The sequence below is a fragment of the Perca fluviatilis genome, chromosome 5 (assembly GCF_010015445.1).
Source record: "Perca fluviatilis chromosome 5, GENO_Pfluv_1.0, whole genome shotgun sequence".
Taxonomy (NCBI): Eukaryota; Metazoa; Chordata; class Actinopteri; order Perciformes; family Percidae; genus Perca; species Perca fluviatilis.
The window spans coordinates 31,322,250-31,340,769 of NC_053116.1; the positions used below are offsets into that span (position 1 = coordinate 31,322,250).

At 39.7% G+C, this 18,520-nt stretch overlaps 1 protein-coding gene across 6 annotated transcripts in view; it reads left to right on the plus strand.

The window, feature by feature from the left end:
• The window catches only part of LOC120558767 (vitamin D3 receptor A), an 83,889-nt gene that overhangs the window by 61,011 nt on the left and 4,358 nt on the right, over positions 1 to 18,520 (plus strand). For all 6 annotated transcript variants that reach the window (XM_039799992.1, XM_039799994.1, XM_039799993.1 and 3 more), the window contains 5 exons: positions 9,150 to 9,334; positions 12,733 to 12,832; positions 13,912 to 14,089; positions 16,519 to 16,670; positions 17,812 to 17,928. In XM_039799992.1, the coding sequence (XP_039655926.1) occupies positions 9,150 to 9,334; positions 12,733 to 12,832; positions 13,912 to 14,089; positions 16,519 to 16,670; positions 17,812 to 17,928 (732 nt within the window). The remainder of the gene's footprint in view (positions 1 to 9,149; positions 9,335 to 12,732; positions 12,833 to 13,911; positions 14,090 to 16,518; positions 16,671 to 17,811; positions 17,929 to 18,520) is intronic.

Below are 18,520 nucleotides of genomic sequence, written 5' to 3' on the forward strand. Positions count from 1 at the left end.
CCTTTAATTTAACCTTAATTATTTTTATCTAAATGCTGGTTAAGCACTGTAGGGAGGAGAAGTTGGACAGGTTTTTTTTGTCTTGTTCCAGTGATTGGCACATCTGAGTAATGTCGGATATGCGTTGGCATGTTAGATGTATTTCCACTTACATGCCCAACAACTGCTGAACAACGCCGACACACAGTCCTCGTCTTAGCCATCACTCTTTCGCCTGTAGCCTACTACTGGAACTGACCCAAAGACCAAAGTTTGAGAGAGGACATGACATGGGAGGCTCCAGGCTGCAGCCATACAGTCTCGAGGTTTTCCCAAACTGGCGATCTTAAATAGGCCGGCGGGTCCCTCTAACTCTTGTGGGTCGCCACCACTCGCCATACTCGTCCTTTCGTGCAGCCATCTCTGACTCACTCACTGGACCGTCGACCTAGCTTCAGGGCTAAGGCGGGGCTACAGTTTAGGTGTCCCTAGAACCCGCGTGTCTAACACTAGTTCCACATTACATTAATTAATTTATAAGTTATAAGTTAACTTAATAAGTTTTATTTATTTATTTTAAATTTAAATTATTTGTGTCGGCGCATTTACGTAATCGATGACGTCAACGAATCGTCCCAGCCCTACTTCAGACCTGGATGACAAAAATACTAGATGACAGTGGTAAAATACCACTGAAGTAGTACATTGTCAGTTACTGTATGTTATTGCGCAGTATTTCTATATTCTGTGCTGTTTCTTTGTTCCATGTGTGCTATGTTTAGGGTGCCAGAAGAATACTGAAGTAGAAAAGTGGTTTGCAATTAACTTGCTAGATATCGAGATATGAAATTTGGTTTACGAAATATTTTGCATCCTTGTTTTTTGGTTCAGTGGTAAATATTTGCTCTGAGTATATAATAATTGTACAGTTCTCCTTGTGGGTTATGTGCTTATGTGTTATGTGCTGGAAAACCTGGAAGGTGTTCTTATGTACGTCAGCAACATCAAATAATGATACTTTGAGTGACATAACGCTCTTCGTGCTTTCTTCTTCTGGGCACAAAAGAAACATGACGAACAAAAAGACAAACACATACCTGAATAGAGTATGTTAAAGTTTAATACGTAGTAGATATGTGCGTATATACAGTGTATGTGGGTGTGTCCAATTACTTCGTTTATAATGAGCATTTACAGGCACATGACATCTATAATCTTATAACTCAATTATTAGAAGGACTTTTTTCAGACCTCATTACAGATGTCACATCCACACATGGAATATTTAAGCTGCCTGTTATTCATCTTCTATAAAATCTCTTCAGGCACAGTTTGTATTCCAGGGTTTCCTGTTTCACACCACGAGTGGCTACTCTGCAACCCACATCCAGATGTTGGTCATTCTGTCGGTTGCTGAGAGGCGTCTTTAAAAGAAAAATATTGTACTGCAGGAATTGTGTGTTGGGTTAGGGTTAGGGCATTCTCGCTTGAATTTTGAAAATAGCCTTTCCACAACAACAGTTTAAACTGGAGCCACCAGACTAACGGCAGCTCCAGAGACTTGGTCTGCAGTGCGAGTTAAAATTGAAATTTTAGGACGCCAATAGACTGAGGTGCTGTTGCTAGTGTGACAAACTCAATGTTGTGCTATATTCATCCACTAATGGTGGCTAGAGCTGGGTATCAGTAAAAAATGACGATACAAGTACCAGTACCGGTACAAATGGAGTAACAAGTACCAATACCGGTACAAACGGAGTACTTCATTTGATACCTTTTTTTTCCTACTTCATTCAATACCCATCATGGAAGCACTCCATAGCGTAAAATGCCACCACCACTAGCTGCTGGGGTAGTGGGCCAGTATGATGTCGCATTGTATTGAAGAACGCTTGCAGGGATTGGCTGCGAACTAAATTATACAAAGTCAGTTTTTCTAGTTCTTTGTACAAAAAGGATCGATTGCAGGTATTGTTTGACTGTAGAAGTTTCGATACTACTTGATATATGGAGTTATTTCGGTTGATCGATACCTTTTTAAAAGGTATTGAGTACCGATACTCAGCCCAAATGGTGGCCCACCACAGCTTAATTTTCAGTACTCAATGCATAATATTATCTAACACATCTTAGTCATTCATGATATACATGTCATTCACAGTATTTTCACAGCAGAGAAGTGCCCGTGTTTTCACTTCTGCTCTGCACTGTTCTGTTATTTGCTGCAATAAGCTGAAATTGATGCGTAAAGTTACAGGATGAGTTCAGGGTTATTTGTTGTGCAGAAAATTTGTAAGGTGGTAGGGTTGGGGTTGCCATCTGACTGAGGTGTGTGTGTGTGTGTGGGGGGGTTATGTATATAGACTACAGACTCTGTACTACATTTAACAATTAGCCTACTTATTAAACACTGAATATTAATTATTTTATTATTTAAAAAAACATGTGCTATAACAGTGTTACTTGCATGGCTCCCATTTAGGGGTGGGCGATATGGACAAAAAATAATATCTCGATATTTTTGCAGATTTTGACGATAATTAGACGATATCCTTTAAAATTGTGTTTTTAAAAGTCTGAGTTACTTAATCACTGATTATAATAATGGGCACAATGTTGAATGAAAACAATTCTTATTTATTTTCTTTAAAATGCAAGTATTCAAGAAAAAACTATTTAAAGACAAAATACGAATACTATACTAATACTAATTGAACTAGTGTAGGAACATTGAACTCTGAGTAAACAGTAATTCATTTCTACACCTCTGTTGTAATGTAAATTGTGCAGCATACAAGCAAGATTAAATCATAATAATAAAGGGCTGTGTTCTGTAACATATTGCACACAACCATGTCCTTACTGGAAGCAGTCCTGGAGCTGGGACAGGGCCGTGTCAGGCCAGGTTCTGATAGTCCTTCTACTTGGCTGTATAGTCCTTCTGACCAGGATTTATGCTGGGATCAGAAATAGTTGGATGTGACCCGACTGGCCCAGGTGAGGTAGAGGCGCAGTTCTGTATGCTATGTTAGAGTATACATGATCTAGTGTGTTCTTCCCTCTAGTAGCACAAGCTGAATGCTGAAAAAGCTGGGAAGTACAGACTTTAAGGACGCCTTGTAAAAGTCCCCTGCTATAATATGTATCCCCTCCAGATGATCGCGCTGGAGTTAGTTCACTATGGTAAGCAGTGAGCCAAACTTGTGCTAATGTTAGCATCGGGGGCTTTGTAGACGGCAGTGTGCTGTTTCCGTGGTAAATAAAATGGCCTGTATGTTACCGACAGGGCTCCAGGTCAGGTGAGCCGTGCTGGACAACGATCCTGTGGTTGGTACTCCATTCATTCTGCACAAAAATGCAGTCCTCCGCCTCTGGTCTTGCCGGAGTTATGTTCTCATCCTGCCAGTAGCTAGCTCGGCGTGCTAGATGCGGACAACAACCCACGCAGCGCCCGGTCTGGCTATGTCCTCCGGGATGTTATGAGCCGCCTAGAAGGCTGTCGTAACGGCTGTGTTGTATCGTAGTCCTATACTGATTAGTTCAGTGTGGCTGTACTTGTATAAATATACACCGACAGGAGAGCTAGTAGCCGCTGCACAATAGCGCGCCGCCATCTTTGTTGACATGAGCGAATGTGTAGCGTTCCAATCGGTTCCAATGCGTGTTTTGAAGTGTTTTTTTCTAAGTAATTTAAATACTCTTTAAAGCGCCCATATTATGCTCATTTTCAGGTTCATAACTGTATTTTAAGGTTGTACCAGAATAGGTTTACATGGTTTAATTTTCAAAAAACACCATATTTTTGTTGTACTGCACAGCTCTCTCTAACTGCTGTAAATCCTCTTTTCACCTGGTTTCTGTTTTAGCTACAGAGTGAGACCTCTTTTCATCTTCTTCTTCTGTACTATCTTTGACTGCACTCGCACATGCTCAGTAGTTCAGATGTAGATCATGTCAGCTAGCTAACTCTAGAGACAGTAAAAGAAAGCCTGTTTCTCCAACTTTGGTCAGTTACAAGGCAGGATTAGCTGGGAGACTTCTAAATGAGGGCACACATGTAAGTAATTCTTTTGTAGATTATAGTGAACTTGTGTGTGTTGTAGCAGTGCTTTGCTATTGAGAACGACGTAGCATGCTAGTGTTAGCATTAGCGTTAGCATGCTAATGCTAACTGTTAGCATGCTAACGAGCTAACGGTTGTGGTTAGCCAGCTCATTTCGGACTGTGACGTCACAGTCCGAGCCGATTTTGAACAGCTCACCAGGAGACTGAAGGCAGGACACATTCAGAAACTGTATCTCACTCAAAACAGCATGGATGGATTTTTTTCAAAGTTTGTATGTGTGTGGAAGCACCAGAGACACAAAAGAACACCCCAAATCCCAGAAAAAGTGATTTTTTCATAATATAGGCACTTTAATGTCAATTTGCACATCATTAACACAACAATAACGATATATATCGCCTACCCCTACTCCCATTATCCTCCATGACACGCTCTCTTCCGTTTCGCCTGACAACTCTTCTCCAAAGTAAACCGCTCTGAGATAACAGAGCTCAGCCCATAGCTTCACTCACTCAAAGCAGATAGTATGCATGAAATAAAAACAGGACATGTAATTACACTGTGTGTAGTGTGTAACTACGCTAACTAAACGTGTGTTGTGAACCGCATGTAGTGATTAAAAAAAAAACAGACAACAGCTGTGTCTCAGAGATCGGTTTGCCAGTTTAGCTGGTGATCCTGTTAACTGGTGATATTTGCATGAAATCAGTGAATATTCAACAAGGCCCTGCCCTGCGTTCTGCTCTGCCTCCGCCCCTCGAGTGCCAGAGGTTCACATTTTCACAAAGTGTTTGCAAGTGAGACCAAATAATGGATATCGCTGAAAACATCACCAATTTATGTGTAATACATGTTAGTTTAAGCATTATCCACACAAATACGACACATACTGTATGAATGAAAAATAAAATAAAACAAAACACACGGATCTAGCTGGGATTCGAACCTTGGATGTCATGGACAAAAAAGTTAACAGACTACCTTCTCCATCATCTATACCACTACACTACCCACAACGCTGAATGATGTTGTGATTTCTATCTATATGTGACTTTTAGTTTACGTTAAAACAGGTTAACATATGAGAGAATATACACCCATGTTAACTGGTGATATCACAATTTAACATGGCAAGGCAAGCCCGGAAACAGTAAAGTAGGTTCACCTTGCCTCATTACTCGAACGTACGATGTACAACAAACTGGCATGACCCACTTCACACTTTATTCCTTTTTTTGGGGTAAAAATAAAACACATCAGTCATGCGACAACGTGATCATTTATCATTGTTAGTGTGGGCCATCTCATCGAAGAATGTGTAGTCTATCTCAGCGCAACAGCCCAGTCTCTTTCAACCTGTGCCACAGTTAAAGTCAACTGATTATAGTTGTGTTTAATGTCATTAAGCCCATATTAGGAATCTGAAACAGCAACACTATGAATGTTATCAATCTCTCTCAGTACATCAAAGTTTTGTAATCATATATACATAATGACCATTTTGTGTCATCAAAGTAGGTCAACAAATGATGTTGCGGGATAAATAAAAGTCAAACTGAGAAAATAAGCCTCTTGTTCTTCATCTTCCAACTTCACTAGACTTTTGTTCAACTCACTTCATACTAATCAGCGACTAAGATAACACTAAGTCGCCCGAGAGAAAACGAGGAGCAGCACTTTGCTACAAAACATTCAATGGCCATATGGTTATAACAATAGTGTATAGGCTACTGTCATTAATAACAATGATAAATGATCACGTTTGTACGTGATCATTTATCATTGTTAATGTGTAGGCCTATCTCAGCACAAACTCTCAAAATTATTATAGTTGTGTTTAATTTCATTAGACCCATATTAGGGTATGTCTGTGGCCCGAATCGCAATCGCATTTTGTCTTACGGTAGCCTATACACTATTGTTATGACCATATGGCCATTGAATGTTTTGTAGCAAAGTGCTGCTCCTCGTTTTCTCGGCGAATTTAGTGTTATCTTAGTCGCGGTTGCTATGAAGTGAGTCGGCAGCAAAAGTCTAGTGAAGTTTGAAGTGAAGAACATATGAAGCTTATTTTCTCAGTTTGACTTTTATTTATCCCGCACATCATTTGTTGACCTACTTTGATGACACAAAATGGTCATTATGTATATATGATTACAAAACTTTGATGTACTGAGAGAGTTTGATAACATTCATATGTTGCTGTTTCAGATTCCTACTATGGGTCTAATGACATTAAACACAACTATAATCAGTTGACTTGTGGCACAGGTTGAAAGAGACTGTTTGTGCTGAGATAGACCTACACATTCTTTGTATGAGATGGCCCACACTAACAATGATAAATGATCACGTTTGTGCATGACTGATGTGTTTTATTTTTACCCCCAAAACGGAATAAAGTGTTAAGTGGGGTCATACACGTTTGTTGTACATCAGTTAGTTTTCGGTATGTGAGGCAAAGATGAACCTACTTTACTGTTTCCAGACTTGCATTTGCCCATGTTAAATTGTGATATCACCAGTTAACATGGGCGTATATTTCTCTCATATGTTAACCTGTGTTAACATCGACTAAAAGTCCAATATATAGATAGAAATCACAATACCATTTCAGCGGTGTGTAGTGGTATAGATGATGAAGAAGGTAGTCTGTTAACTTTTTTGTCCATGACATCCAAGGTTCGAATCCCAGCTAGATCTGTGTGTTGTTTCGTTTTTTTTTTGTTTGTTTCATTCATACATATGTGTCGTATTTGTGTGGATGATGCTTAAACTGACATGTATTACATATAAATTGGTGATGTTTTCAGTGATATCCTTTATTTTGTCTCACTTGCAAACACTTTGTGAAAATGTGAACCTCGAGGGGCGGAGGCAGCGCAGAACGCAGGGCAGGGCCTTGTTGAATATTCACTGATTTCATGCAAATATCACCAGTTAACAGGATCACCAGCTAAACTGGCACACCGGGCAACAGCAGCCGGGAAGTTGAAAATCGAGAGGTGATGGATAGTTCCAGTGACACGTCATGTATTCACTTCGTTGAAACAAGAGAAGAAAGCCTCATTGATGTGAAGAACAGGACAGATACATATATAAATGCTCTCTACCTGCCATATAGCCTACCAACGCTCCGGTAAGTCCACTCAGACAGTCTCTGCCCGGGCATGCCCCAGCTGGCCGCACATTTGTTGACAAACTCCGACACACACGCAACGGTGAAATGGCGATTTTTTATTTTTTTTTATGTGAATAAACGACAGTTACACTCACCGCCAGCAAATGCTCTTTCCGTTGTGATTGGTGGTATCTTGACAACTCCGCGTTACCTGGTTTCCTACAGACTGTGTTGATGCAACTTGTACATTACAGCCAGTCAAACAGGACAGAGTAACATGGCCGAGATATACATGGCGGAGATCTATCTATATATATATATATATATATAATATATATATATATATATGCCTTAACTGCAAAGTGCTGCGGGAAACCCAGGAGTTGACACTAATACAGCCCCTCTGGCATTCTTCCCAATAACAGAATTTTAATTTGAATCTGTGATGCCACTTTAGAAAATGTTGACAACAATGCTAAAAGTTGGAGAAAAAAAAGTTATTGAAAAGTATAAAAACACTTGGGTGTTGGTTGTTAAATCTGTTGCGATAGATATAAATCTGTAATGAATAATTAATATTAAAGTAATTTAATGCTCTAAGACATGTAGAAGTGTCATGCAAACCCATGAATTCCCAAAAGAACCTCTCATCTAGTCAAACCTAAGATAGTCATTATAAACAGTATGCATAACCCATTCTGCACCACTGTTCCACTCTGCCTGCAGTCTCTACTCCTGCAGCATGAATAAGGCAAAAGGCACTTTAATATCCAACGCCTGCTGCATCAGCCGTATGAAAAGGCAGCAGACATGACAGGCCTTTTCTGCGTGCCAAGCTCACAAGATGTATGGTTCATGGAACCTGGGATGGAAATATTTGGAGCTTACATTACAGCTCCTTCACCTAGTTTTAAAAGCTAACTTTGTTTAACTGCTGACAAGTAGCACTTTTTTTTTTCTTAAAGCCACAATCCATCCTAAAACTGTATTCATTATTCCTGTTATCATAGCCAGTTCAGGCAATATTTTTGGATATGAACACAGATATGTATGAACATCCCTCCTTACATGCTATCAGTAAGCAGACTTAATGGTATTGCTTTTGTAATTGTCTTGACGTCAACCAAAGTGTTGTTAAGGTACAACATAAGATCTGCTTTTCTTTCAGTGTGGGTCATCATAAGTTCATTTTCCTTGTTTCCTTTTTTTCTTGAAATTCATCATAATTAGGTGAAAAAACAATCCCATTAAACCCAAACCCTTAAATTAAGAAGATATTCAAGTACCTGGATTGATTATAAAAATTAATGTTTATATATATATATATATATATATATATATATATCTCTTTGGTGCAGTATTATTATCCACTTTAACACAAAACCTGGTCACCTTCTTTGATTTATTGTGCCCCCCCTACAATGATTACCTTAAGTTCTTTACTGTGTGTAACAACATTGTGATGCAGATAGTGTAAAGAGAGTGTGGTGTCACTACTACACTGTGTGTGTGTGTGTGTGTGTGTGTGTGTGTGTGTGTGTGTGTGTGTGTGTGTGTGTGTGTGTGTGTGTGTGTGTGTGTGTGTGTAAACCTGCGCCTGTGTTTACTTTCACTAGATTAGACACAGTGAGAAGAGCCCAGATCAGTTACACCTTGTGATACTTGGGGTGTTAATGGAGTTACCTCTTGATTAAATCACAAGACCTGTTTGCAGCTTTCTGACTTTTTGGTAAATTTCAAAATATCTCTTTCCAAAATACATATTATCAATGTCTGCATTGACATGAATGCAAGCCATTAGTATGAGGAATTTATGATGTAGGAACAGTTAAATGAATGTGGGAAGGTGTGTAAAATGCTAAGCTTTACTGATCTGGGCAGCTTCAACATCCATGTTTGTGAATGTGTGTGTGCTGGGGATTTCATTTTGTCAGTTCATTGCAAGATATTTGAATATATCTTCTATTCCATCCTCTATTGCAGTCATCCTGACAGACGAGGAGGTTCAGAGGAAGAAGGACATGATATTGAAAAGGAAAGAGGAGGAGGCGGCCCGGGAGGCGATGAGGCCACGTCTGAATGAGGAGCAGGCCCGGATCATCTCCAGTCTGGTGGAAGCTCACCACAAGACCTACGATGCCTCCTATTCTGACTTCTCCCGCTTCAGGGTTAGTCCAGTACAAAGCCAAACCACATTCACATTATCATTCATGTAGCCAAAGTCACTATGTTATCCACCATAAATATGGGTGGAGCAGGTCATGATGTCATGCAGCGGAAGGGAGGGTTGGCTGATGCACGGAATCAGGCCATAACACTACATGTTCCAGTAAAAATCTAATTGATAGAGAAGCAACGTTTTCTTTTTTCAACATGAGTTGCATACAAAGCTGTGTTCTTGATATTCATTTTCTAAGTAAGCAGCCTGCCACCATAGAAACTAAATTCCTTAGAGGTTAAATGCTAAAGAACTGATCAAACAACAAGAGATGTAATAATAGTATATGGAGACCATCTGCCCTGTTTACCACAACACTACAGACCTTAGCATTCTCTCTTTTATGACAGTAATTGGCTAAAGTAGGCTAAAATTATAGCTAAAACACTAGGAAAGGCTGCTACTTCTTTATGTTTGATCTTCAACAGTACAGCATGTAACTGTACTAAGTTACTTTAGACCATGGCCACATTCTCAATTTGGTTTGGCTGGATTAACTTTTAGTAATCAGACAGTACATGGGCCGTCCTCTAGCTCAGAGTGTGCGCCCCATGTAGGCTGAGTCCTTGGCAGCGGCACAGGTTGAAATCCGACCTGCGGCCCTTGGCTGCATGTCCCTTCTTTCCCCCTTTCCTTTCTTCAAGCTGTCCTGTCAATTAAAGGCCATAAAAGCCCCAAAAATACTAAATAAAAGAAAAACCAGACAGTGCATACGGTCTTTTTTTGTAGTTCTAAATTAATGCACCAGTATTTAACTTTAGGCAAAGACAGCACCAGTGAGGCTTAGCTCTTGGGGCTAACGTTATTTGTTTGTTTGGTATTTCCGTAAATCTGGACGTCCAATCCAACTAAATATAGGAAGAGACTTAAATAGAGGACCTAAATGACATTAGCCATGGTGAAGTTGATAGCCTGAGTCCGAAGTCAGAAGAAAACAGACTTGCGAAACGGCTTGCATTTTCAGTATATAAGCATACGTTGGACCTGTTACTGTAGACAGCAGTACTCCCGCATAGACCCTGAGGCACAGGAACTGCATTTAATGTTTTAATGTGTTAATGTAATTTCTGTTTAAATTATTTCTTGGGCATTTTAAGGCCTTTATCTGTATAGGACAGCTTAGACCCAAAAGGGGAGAGAGAGGGGGAATGACATGCAGCAAAGGGCCGCAGGTTGGAGACGAACCCACGGCCGCTGCATCGAGGAGTAAACCTCTATATACAGGCGCCTGCTCCACCAGGTGAGCCACCCATGCGCCCTGATATTTTTTTATATGATTACATATGGCATTTTGTTGGCAAGTGGCTGTCGTATAAGTATAATGATAATTACGTAATGCTAAGGGTGCAATCACATCTACGTTTTGGTTTCTTTGGTCAAAACCAGAATCAGAATGGAGTTTGTTACCAAGTAGATTTTCACATACAAGGAATTTGCCTTGGTGTTTTAAAGGCCCTGGACACCCACACAGGTGTTTTCAGTTAATCTGGCTGATCGGACCTCTTCCCAGGACTGTGTGGGTGTGTATAGACTGATTGATTGACATCTTCCCGAGTCTCCGATTAGCTTTTTTTGCACCTGTTAGGACAGGACAAATGACACCTTTTATCATTCTTATTGGTAGATGAAATTTGTGACGTAATAAATTCCCATCAAAGCTCCGACCTACCTTCAACCTTAGCAGAGGTCTAATCAGCCAAAGCAACTGAAATCACCTGTTTTTATGTTTTAAAAAAAGTAGTTACCCTTTAATCCAACGACCATTGTTGCATTTTTGTGTACTTGTACTGTGCTCTCCTGAATTATCTTCTCAGCTCTCCATATCAGTTCAGACCACACGAGGAACATACACATGTGAGGAGGTGGTGACAGCCAGATTTATTAATGAGCGGTGTAAAATGACTACACTTGTGTATGAAAGTAATGGGATTCAGCGCTGCTCCTGTGATCTTGAGATAGCTGTGAATAAAGTCTGTAACCGCAGTCCTGTTTACTTGAGACCAGCATGTCAGCTGCCATGGCCTGTGTGTGTTTTCAGTTTACTTGACACCCGTAACGCGAGTCACCAAAGGCATTTCTCCTCCGGATAGCGGCGTCGTATTTTCTCCCTCCCATGTCATGAGCTTGATACTTTCAGACGACATTCTCTCTGCGAACCACAACATTTGGGTCGTCCAGAGTAAATGAGATGGAGGATACAGATTGGATGGAACGTCTGAGAAAGTCTCAAAACACTTTTGCCTTTGGTCTGTGATTTATTAGTGCAAAGAGTGATTCCAGCACACACTGTGCAGACAGCTATAACCATCATCTGGATTGGTGTCATTTTGAACTGAGAGTGAACCTTACCAGATAAAGCACTCAGTCACCGCTAATCAGTCTAAAATAAAATCGCAATTCACAAATGTTTTCTTCAAGATTAATAAAGTGAATGCGTACTTAAAAAGCCGCATGTTGTCCCTGGGTCAAATTTGACCCGTTTTCAACGTTTTTGTATATCAGAAATATGGGACGTCGAAATAAGGGATGTTGAAGTAAGTGCCGAAAATGTCGGAAAAAAAAAACAGACAAAGTGGTGGGAAAAACGTAAATTCTTTTGAAAAAAGAGACCAAAACAACAATAAAAACACAGAAAAAAGTTTTTTTTTAAAGGTCCCATGACATGGTGCTCTTTGGATGCTTTTATATAGACCTTAGTGGTCCCCTAATACTGTATCTGAAGTCTCTTTCCCGAAATTCAGCTTTGGTGCAGAACTACAGCCACTAGAGCCAGTCCCACAATGAGCTTTCCTTAGTATGTGCCATTTCTGTGTCTGAAGCTATTGAGGAGGAGAGTGGGAGTGGCAAGGTGGATGGTGGGGGTGTGGCCTTGACCAACTGCCACTTTTCTCGTTTGAAAGCCATGATGTCTCTCTCTCATGGGTTGGCCAAATTCTCTGGGCGGGAAAAGCAGAGAAAGGGGAGGTAACCTTGCTTGTTATGACCTCATAACAAGCAGATTCCAAAACGGCTCATCTGAGCTTTCATTTTCTCAAAGGCAGAGCATGATACCCAGGTTTACACCTATCACCATTTCTAGCCACTGGGGGACCATAGACAGGCTGGGGGAACTCATATTAATGTTAAAAAACCTCATAAAGTGAAATTTTCATGCCATGGGACCTTTAAGTGACCAAAATGTTGAAAAAGAACGCACAAAATCATTTTAAAAAAGACTGAAAAAATCAACAAAAATTTTAAGAAGGGACAAGAAAAGTGTTTTTTTCAACAGGAAGGCAACACAAAGTTAAGTTGTGAATGTATTGCAGCGATATATTAATATTTCTGTTTATCTGTGTGTATTTGCAGCCTCCAGTGCGTGAAGGCCCAGTAACACGCAGTGCCAGCAGAGCTGCCTCCCTTCATTCCTTGTCTGAGGCCTCCTCGGACTCATTCAACCACTCACCTGGTGAGCGTCATTCTCCTCCTGTCTTTGTTTGCTTTCATACTTCAAGGTTAACTTAACCAAGGACACGGCAGTCGTAAAGAGCTTTGTTGATTTAAAAATGCATAGAAACATCTCTGCGCCCACTGTCTACCTCTGCTGAGGTTTAGTGTGCCAGTGAAAGCCCATCCATCATCTACAGTTGTACATCTACTCTTTTACCCAGCAAGGCTCCTCACTGGAGAAACTAGCACATGTCAAATGTATGCCTATTTGTTAACCTCATGACGTACTATTTATTGTGTTTATGTTCTATCTATTGCGAAGACTGTTTTGTATTTATCGCTCTACAGTATTGTCCTTATTCCTACTGTACGTTACTATCAAATAGTTTGCAGTCAGATATCCATCTAAGTGTGTTAGTTTGCACGAAAATGCCAGGATGGGGAGTTATTAGTGCAATTTGAAAATACGGAATGGTTTTGTTCTTATTTTATGTTGTTTGATGTTGATATAACAGCATATTCACAGGTCTTTAAATGTCTGAAAAGGTCTGTAGTTACCAAAATAATGGCTTTTAATTTGCCTTTCATACAAACAAATCACCTTTTATATGTTATGTATGAATATTTTAGCTCATCTAAGTTTTGTTGTGATGTAGATTTTCCTTTAGCTTTAGCTTTAGCTTTAGCTTCCTTAAAGTTAGTTGACCCAAGGCAGAAGCTAATGGGAATGCTAATAAAGAAATAAACTACTTGCTCACACTATATGAGCTTGAAAAAAAAAAAGTAGTTGTTTATTTGTATTTGATTTGTTGTTTGTTTCATCAAGTAGAATAAATCAAACATGTTCTATAAAATGTGTTTCCTTAAAGTAGTATACACTTCTGCAGTCAGTATTCAATATGGCATGTGGTTTATTTAATTTCTTTTGCAGCACCACTGTGTTCTCACAGCAGTGTCTTGTCTGGTTTTAACCTCTTACTGGCATTTGATATTTCTGTGTCTAAATGCTTCTTTTTAATCACTTCCTTACCCTGCTCCTGTCCTCTTTTTGCTTTCTTCCTTTGTACTCCTCTTGCCTCCTCTTCCCCTCCCAAACAGAGTCTGTTGACACCAAGATGAACTTCAGCAACCTGTTAATGATGTACCAGGACGGTGCTAGCAGTCCAGACTCTAGTGAGGAGGACACAAAACTTTCCATGCTGCCCCACCTGGCGGACCTGGTCTCCTACAGCATCCAGAAAGTCATAGGCTTTGCCAAGATGATCCCAGGCTTCAGGTAAAAAACTGTGTACACTGCGGCGATTGCTGGTAGATTGTGAGGTATCATTACAGGGTAGCAGCATAGATTGCTGTCTACACAGTGTCTTAATATGCCTCTGCGCCGGCTAGCTGGAGGCTTTATGTTTTCGAGTAGCCTGTCCGACCGTTATTCAACACCATAACTCAGGAACAGAAGGGGAGACATTTGGTCGGATACTGAGTTGGTGACACTAATCTTGAAACTGTGCTGACTGTATAGATCTTTTGTGCTGCCGGGTTAAAAATGTGTGAACATCCACGTCCTCCAAAAAATACACTTTATACCTTTTTATCAAATTCCTTCCAACAGTCTTCACGACATATAATAGGAGTCTATACGGATGTGGATGTAAACTGCAACTTGACTGGTTGGCGGAGACATACAACCGCGAGGCGGTAATTCTAGTTTATCAGTCAACAAGGTCAGAATCTTCGTCATTTGTCACAGTAGGGCTTTTAGAAAGAATATGTATATAATCTTGCTTTCTAAAAGCTAATATTGGTGGACAGACCTTGATTCTGAGTTTTTATTTGACGATAGCAATAAATCTCTTGCAACACAATGTCAAGTCAGCTTTAATGGCATTTGCATGGTTCTTACTGCATCTAAAATAACTATAGATTTAGATTTATTATTATTATTTATAGATTATTTATCGTTTTAGTCATTAATTAAGCAAAAATGCCAAACATTTGCTTGTTTGATAAAAATGTGAGAATTCGCTGCTTGCTTCACTATTTTATGACATTTTATAGACAACAAGTATAAATCTAATAATCAAAATGGGTCATGTTAATTGAAAGAAACAAGAAATGCTAGTTTGAACCCTAATCACGACTGCTGAAGCTGACCTGAACCTTTGAGTGGCTCAGTAGGGCTCTGATATTAATGCAATATATGTTATTATCCTCAGGTGCCATGAATCACATTCTGGCTATGTTGAAAATTTAACTTTATTACCCCTGCAGCTATCTGCTGCTTTATTGGAGTTCTGGTAATGATTTTGTTGACTAGTAAAATGCTGCTGCATCCAACCAGTAGCACATACAGACACGAAGGTTAGCAGCCTGAACGAGCTCCCCGCCCACACGCAGAGCACATTGATTTGCTGCCCACATGTATGTAGGACATCATTGGTTAAAGTGAGATGCTATTATCACAAACAAACAAGCTCTTCCAGGAATACGCCGGAACAGGCTGTAGCTTTATGAATGCATGCTGAGCTGAAAGATAAGTTTATAAATGTATGCACATACAGAGACCACGTAATAAAAAGAATAGAGAAGACCCATATGGGTATACATAATGCAAGCGTGTGTTTGCATGTTATGAATCAGAAATGGAAACCTAACAGTAATTTTTTACATGCAGCTGGCTTTATTTTTACAGACATTTATTCCTGTGTAGCTGAGTCTCAGCTGTGTGTGTGTAGTTCAGGGGATTTCCTATGGGAATATAAGAGAGTGTGGGATATCTTTGCTCAACTAAAAGATCATTCTGGACCTCCAGATTAACTCAAATTTGATTTGAGTTGGAAATTCAGACCTTAATGTCAACAAGTTTTCTTTCAAGAAAATTGTCAAAATGTCGCTCTCTATTCAGTCAGGTATTAGTCCTCCGCAAATACTGTTTGAAACTGACTTAGCTACTTTCTATCTATGCCTCATATACTGAAACACTGCAGTGATTCTGTCTCTTCAGTTCTTCCCTGGAATAACTTTTGTAATTTGTTTACGTAAAAGAAACAAAACGGTGTGTTCAGTAAGTGTTTATTTGCCACACACTGCCAATGGACATTTGCTGTAGGTAGCTAATAACACACCGACTCTATTTGTGTGATAGAAACCGAGAACAATGACAGAAACTACAGTTGTTTCTGTCATGTTTCTCTGTATCTTTATATGTACAAATCTTTTGCTCGAGTTGAAAATGTTTTTAGTTTTATCTTGCAGAGGCGGACCTCTCATTTATAATTTTTAGCATAAACAAAAAACACAAACACCTGTTTTCAATAAGGATAAGATGACCAATATATGTATTTAGTGAAAGATTTTACGGTTGAAAAAAATTTGTGTAATAGTTACACTGTTGCAAAACTACCTCAAATGTATCTTTGGCATTTCTGTACTGCAATGTCTTGTTATATTTACTGTATACACAATACAGTCATATGTGCGATAAGGTGATATCAGCCAATTTATCGGTCTACCTAAAAAATTTGCAGCGACTATGCAGTTCCTATATAACTCAAGTACCGGTAAGATATTTTTTTGACAAGTTGATACAGTACAAGTTAAGGTTAAAAAGCAAAATGAAGTAACAAAAAGATGTTGAAGTTTGTGTCCAACTATCAACATATATACAGTAACAGTAATAGTAATAGTATCTGTGACTGTGTTTTCCAGAGAGCTGACCGCAGAAGACCAGATCGCTCTGTTGAAGTCGAGTGCCATTGAGATCATCATGCTGCGTTCAAACCAGTCGTTCAGTCTGGAGGACATGTCCTGGAGCTGCGGAGGACCTGACTTCAAATACTGCATCAATGATGTTACAAAGGGTTGGTTGCATCTTACTGTCATAGTACCACAGTGAGACTAATGAAACTGGATTAGGGGCTCAGTTTCATGTGTTTTAAAGAGCCCCTATTATGCTTTTTGGGGATTTTTCCACTATTAGTGTGTTATATAGTTTTTTGTGTATGTAATAGATGTATGAAGTAAAAAAAAAAAAACATTTCACCCCAAATGGTGCTTTCTCTCCAACAGACAGCACTTTTTCTCAACTACCTAAAAACGGCTCGCCCACATTCCTGTTTGAAATTCCTAAATTAGTGATGTCACTGATTGAGAATGCCAGCCCAGTTTTTCACATGTGCTGCCCATAGGTGCTGCCTGAGCAAGTACAGCACGCCCGGTGGCTTGTTTGAATTTGGTTGACCAATCACAACAGAGTGGGCCAGCTGACCGGGCCTTTCGGGAAGGCGGGCCAAGAGCTCTAACAGAGTGTTTCAGGCAAAGGAGCTGCAGCAATGGGCACTATGAGAAACATGTTTTTTGAACATCAAAGCATGTAAACCTATTCTAGTAGACCCCAAGACTGCAAATATGATGCTGAAAATGAGTATAATAACTCTTTAACTTTAACTGCAGAATCAGTATGTGTGTGTCTGTGTGTGTGTGTGTGTGTGTGTGTGTGTGTGTGTGTGTGTGTGTGTGTGTGGACTGCACACAGAGCATGTCAGAGACCTTGCTTATTGATTCCTCTCAATACACACACTCCTCTTCTTCCTCACGTACCCAATGCTCTGAAGGTTTGATAAAACGTACACAAGTACACAGAGAAAAGTGTTCATTGTTGGAGATGATTACACAGCTTTGATTTTCTTTTCTTTTTTCTCCTACCTTTATATAACGGAGCCTTACAAGCAGGGTTCAAGGCCTATCTACGCAAACTTGCACATTACTATGAGGTTTTGACTTCAGGTATTTTGATGGAAGCAATAAAGCAGCCACAAACAGAAACACACACTCTGTTCTTATTCACTGACACATGCAGGGCCATAGAGAGTAATGGTTCTACTTTGAAGCACACTGCTGTACAAAGTGTGTTTTGATTTATAAATCAATAGAAAAGCACAATATAATGTGTCCCCTGCCTCGGACTCAGTATAAACGTTATGTTTGTGTCGTCCTCCGTAGCTGGTCACTCTCTGGATCTGTTGGAGCCGCTGGTGAAGTTCCAGGTTGGTTTGAAGAAACTCAACCTGCACGAGGAGGAACATGTGCTGCTCATGGCCATCTGCCTGCTCTCCCCAGGTACTGCTTGTGTTTGTGTGTTAATTTGAATGTTCACAGTGTAGGTGTATTCCCAGCAGAGGCATTTTTTTAAGAGTGAGATTGTTAGTAGATTGACTGGCTTACTAACAACGCCACATCAGGAAAGTACAAACAGTGTAGCACAGGGTATGTGTTGCTTGCTGAACAAAATTCCCCCAATAATTAGTGTGTTTTTGATGCTGCCAGTTACGCATGAAAAAACATGAAGTTACCACACAACGTCAGAAATGAATGTTGGTAAGAGAAGTTGACAACAGCACTGATTGAGGTCGTCAAGCAGCAAGGCCATTTCAATAATAGATGACTCATTCGCCCTCTAAAACATTTCATAGGCTGTCTGTTTCCACTATTTAACACCATTGTGAGTCAAAGCGTTTTAATAAATGTGATATTCAAAAGTTTATGGCCTTGTTTCAAAATGTAAGATATATTGATCCCATTAGAGAAAGGAAAAACAAGAGCAGTGATGGAATCCATAAAAATGTGTATTTGCTTTTATACATTCAGTATATTTTTTAGTAGTAAGGCTCAGAAAATATATATAAAAAAATAGTTTTATATCCCTTGGAAC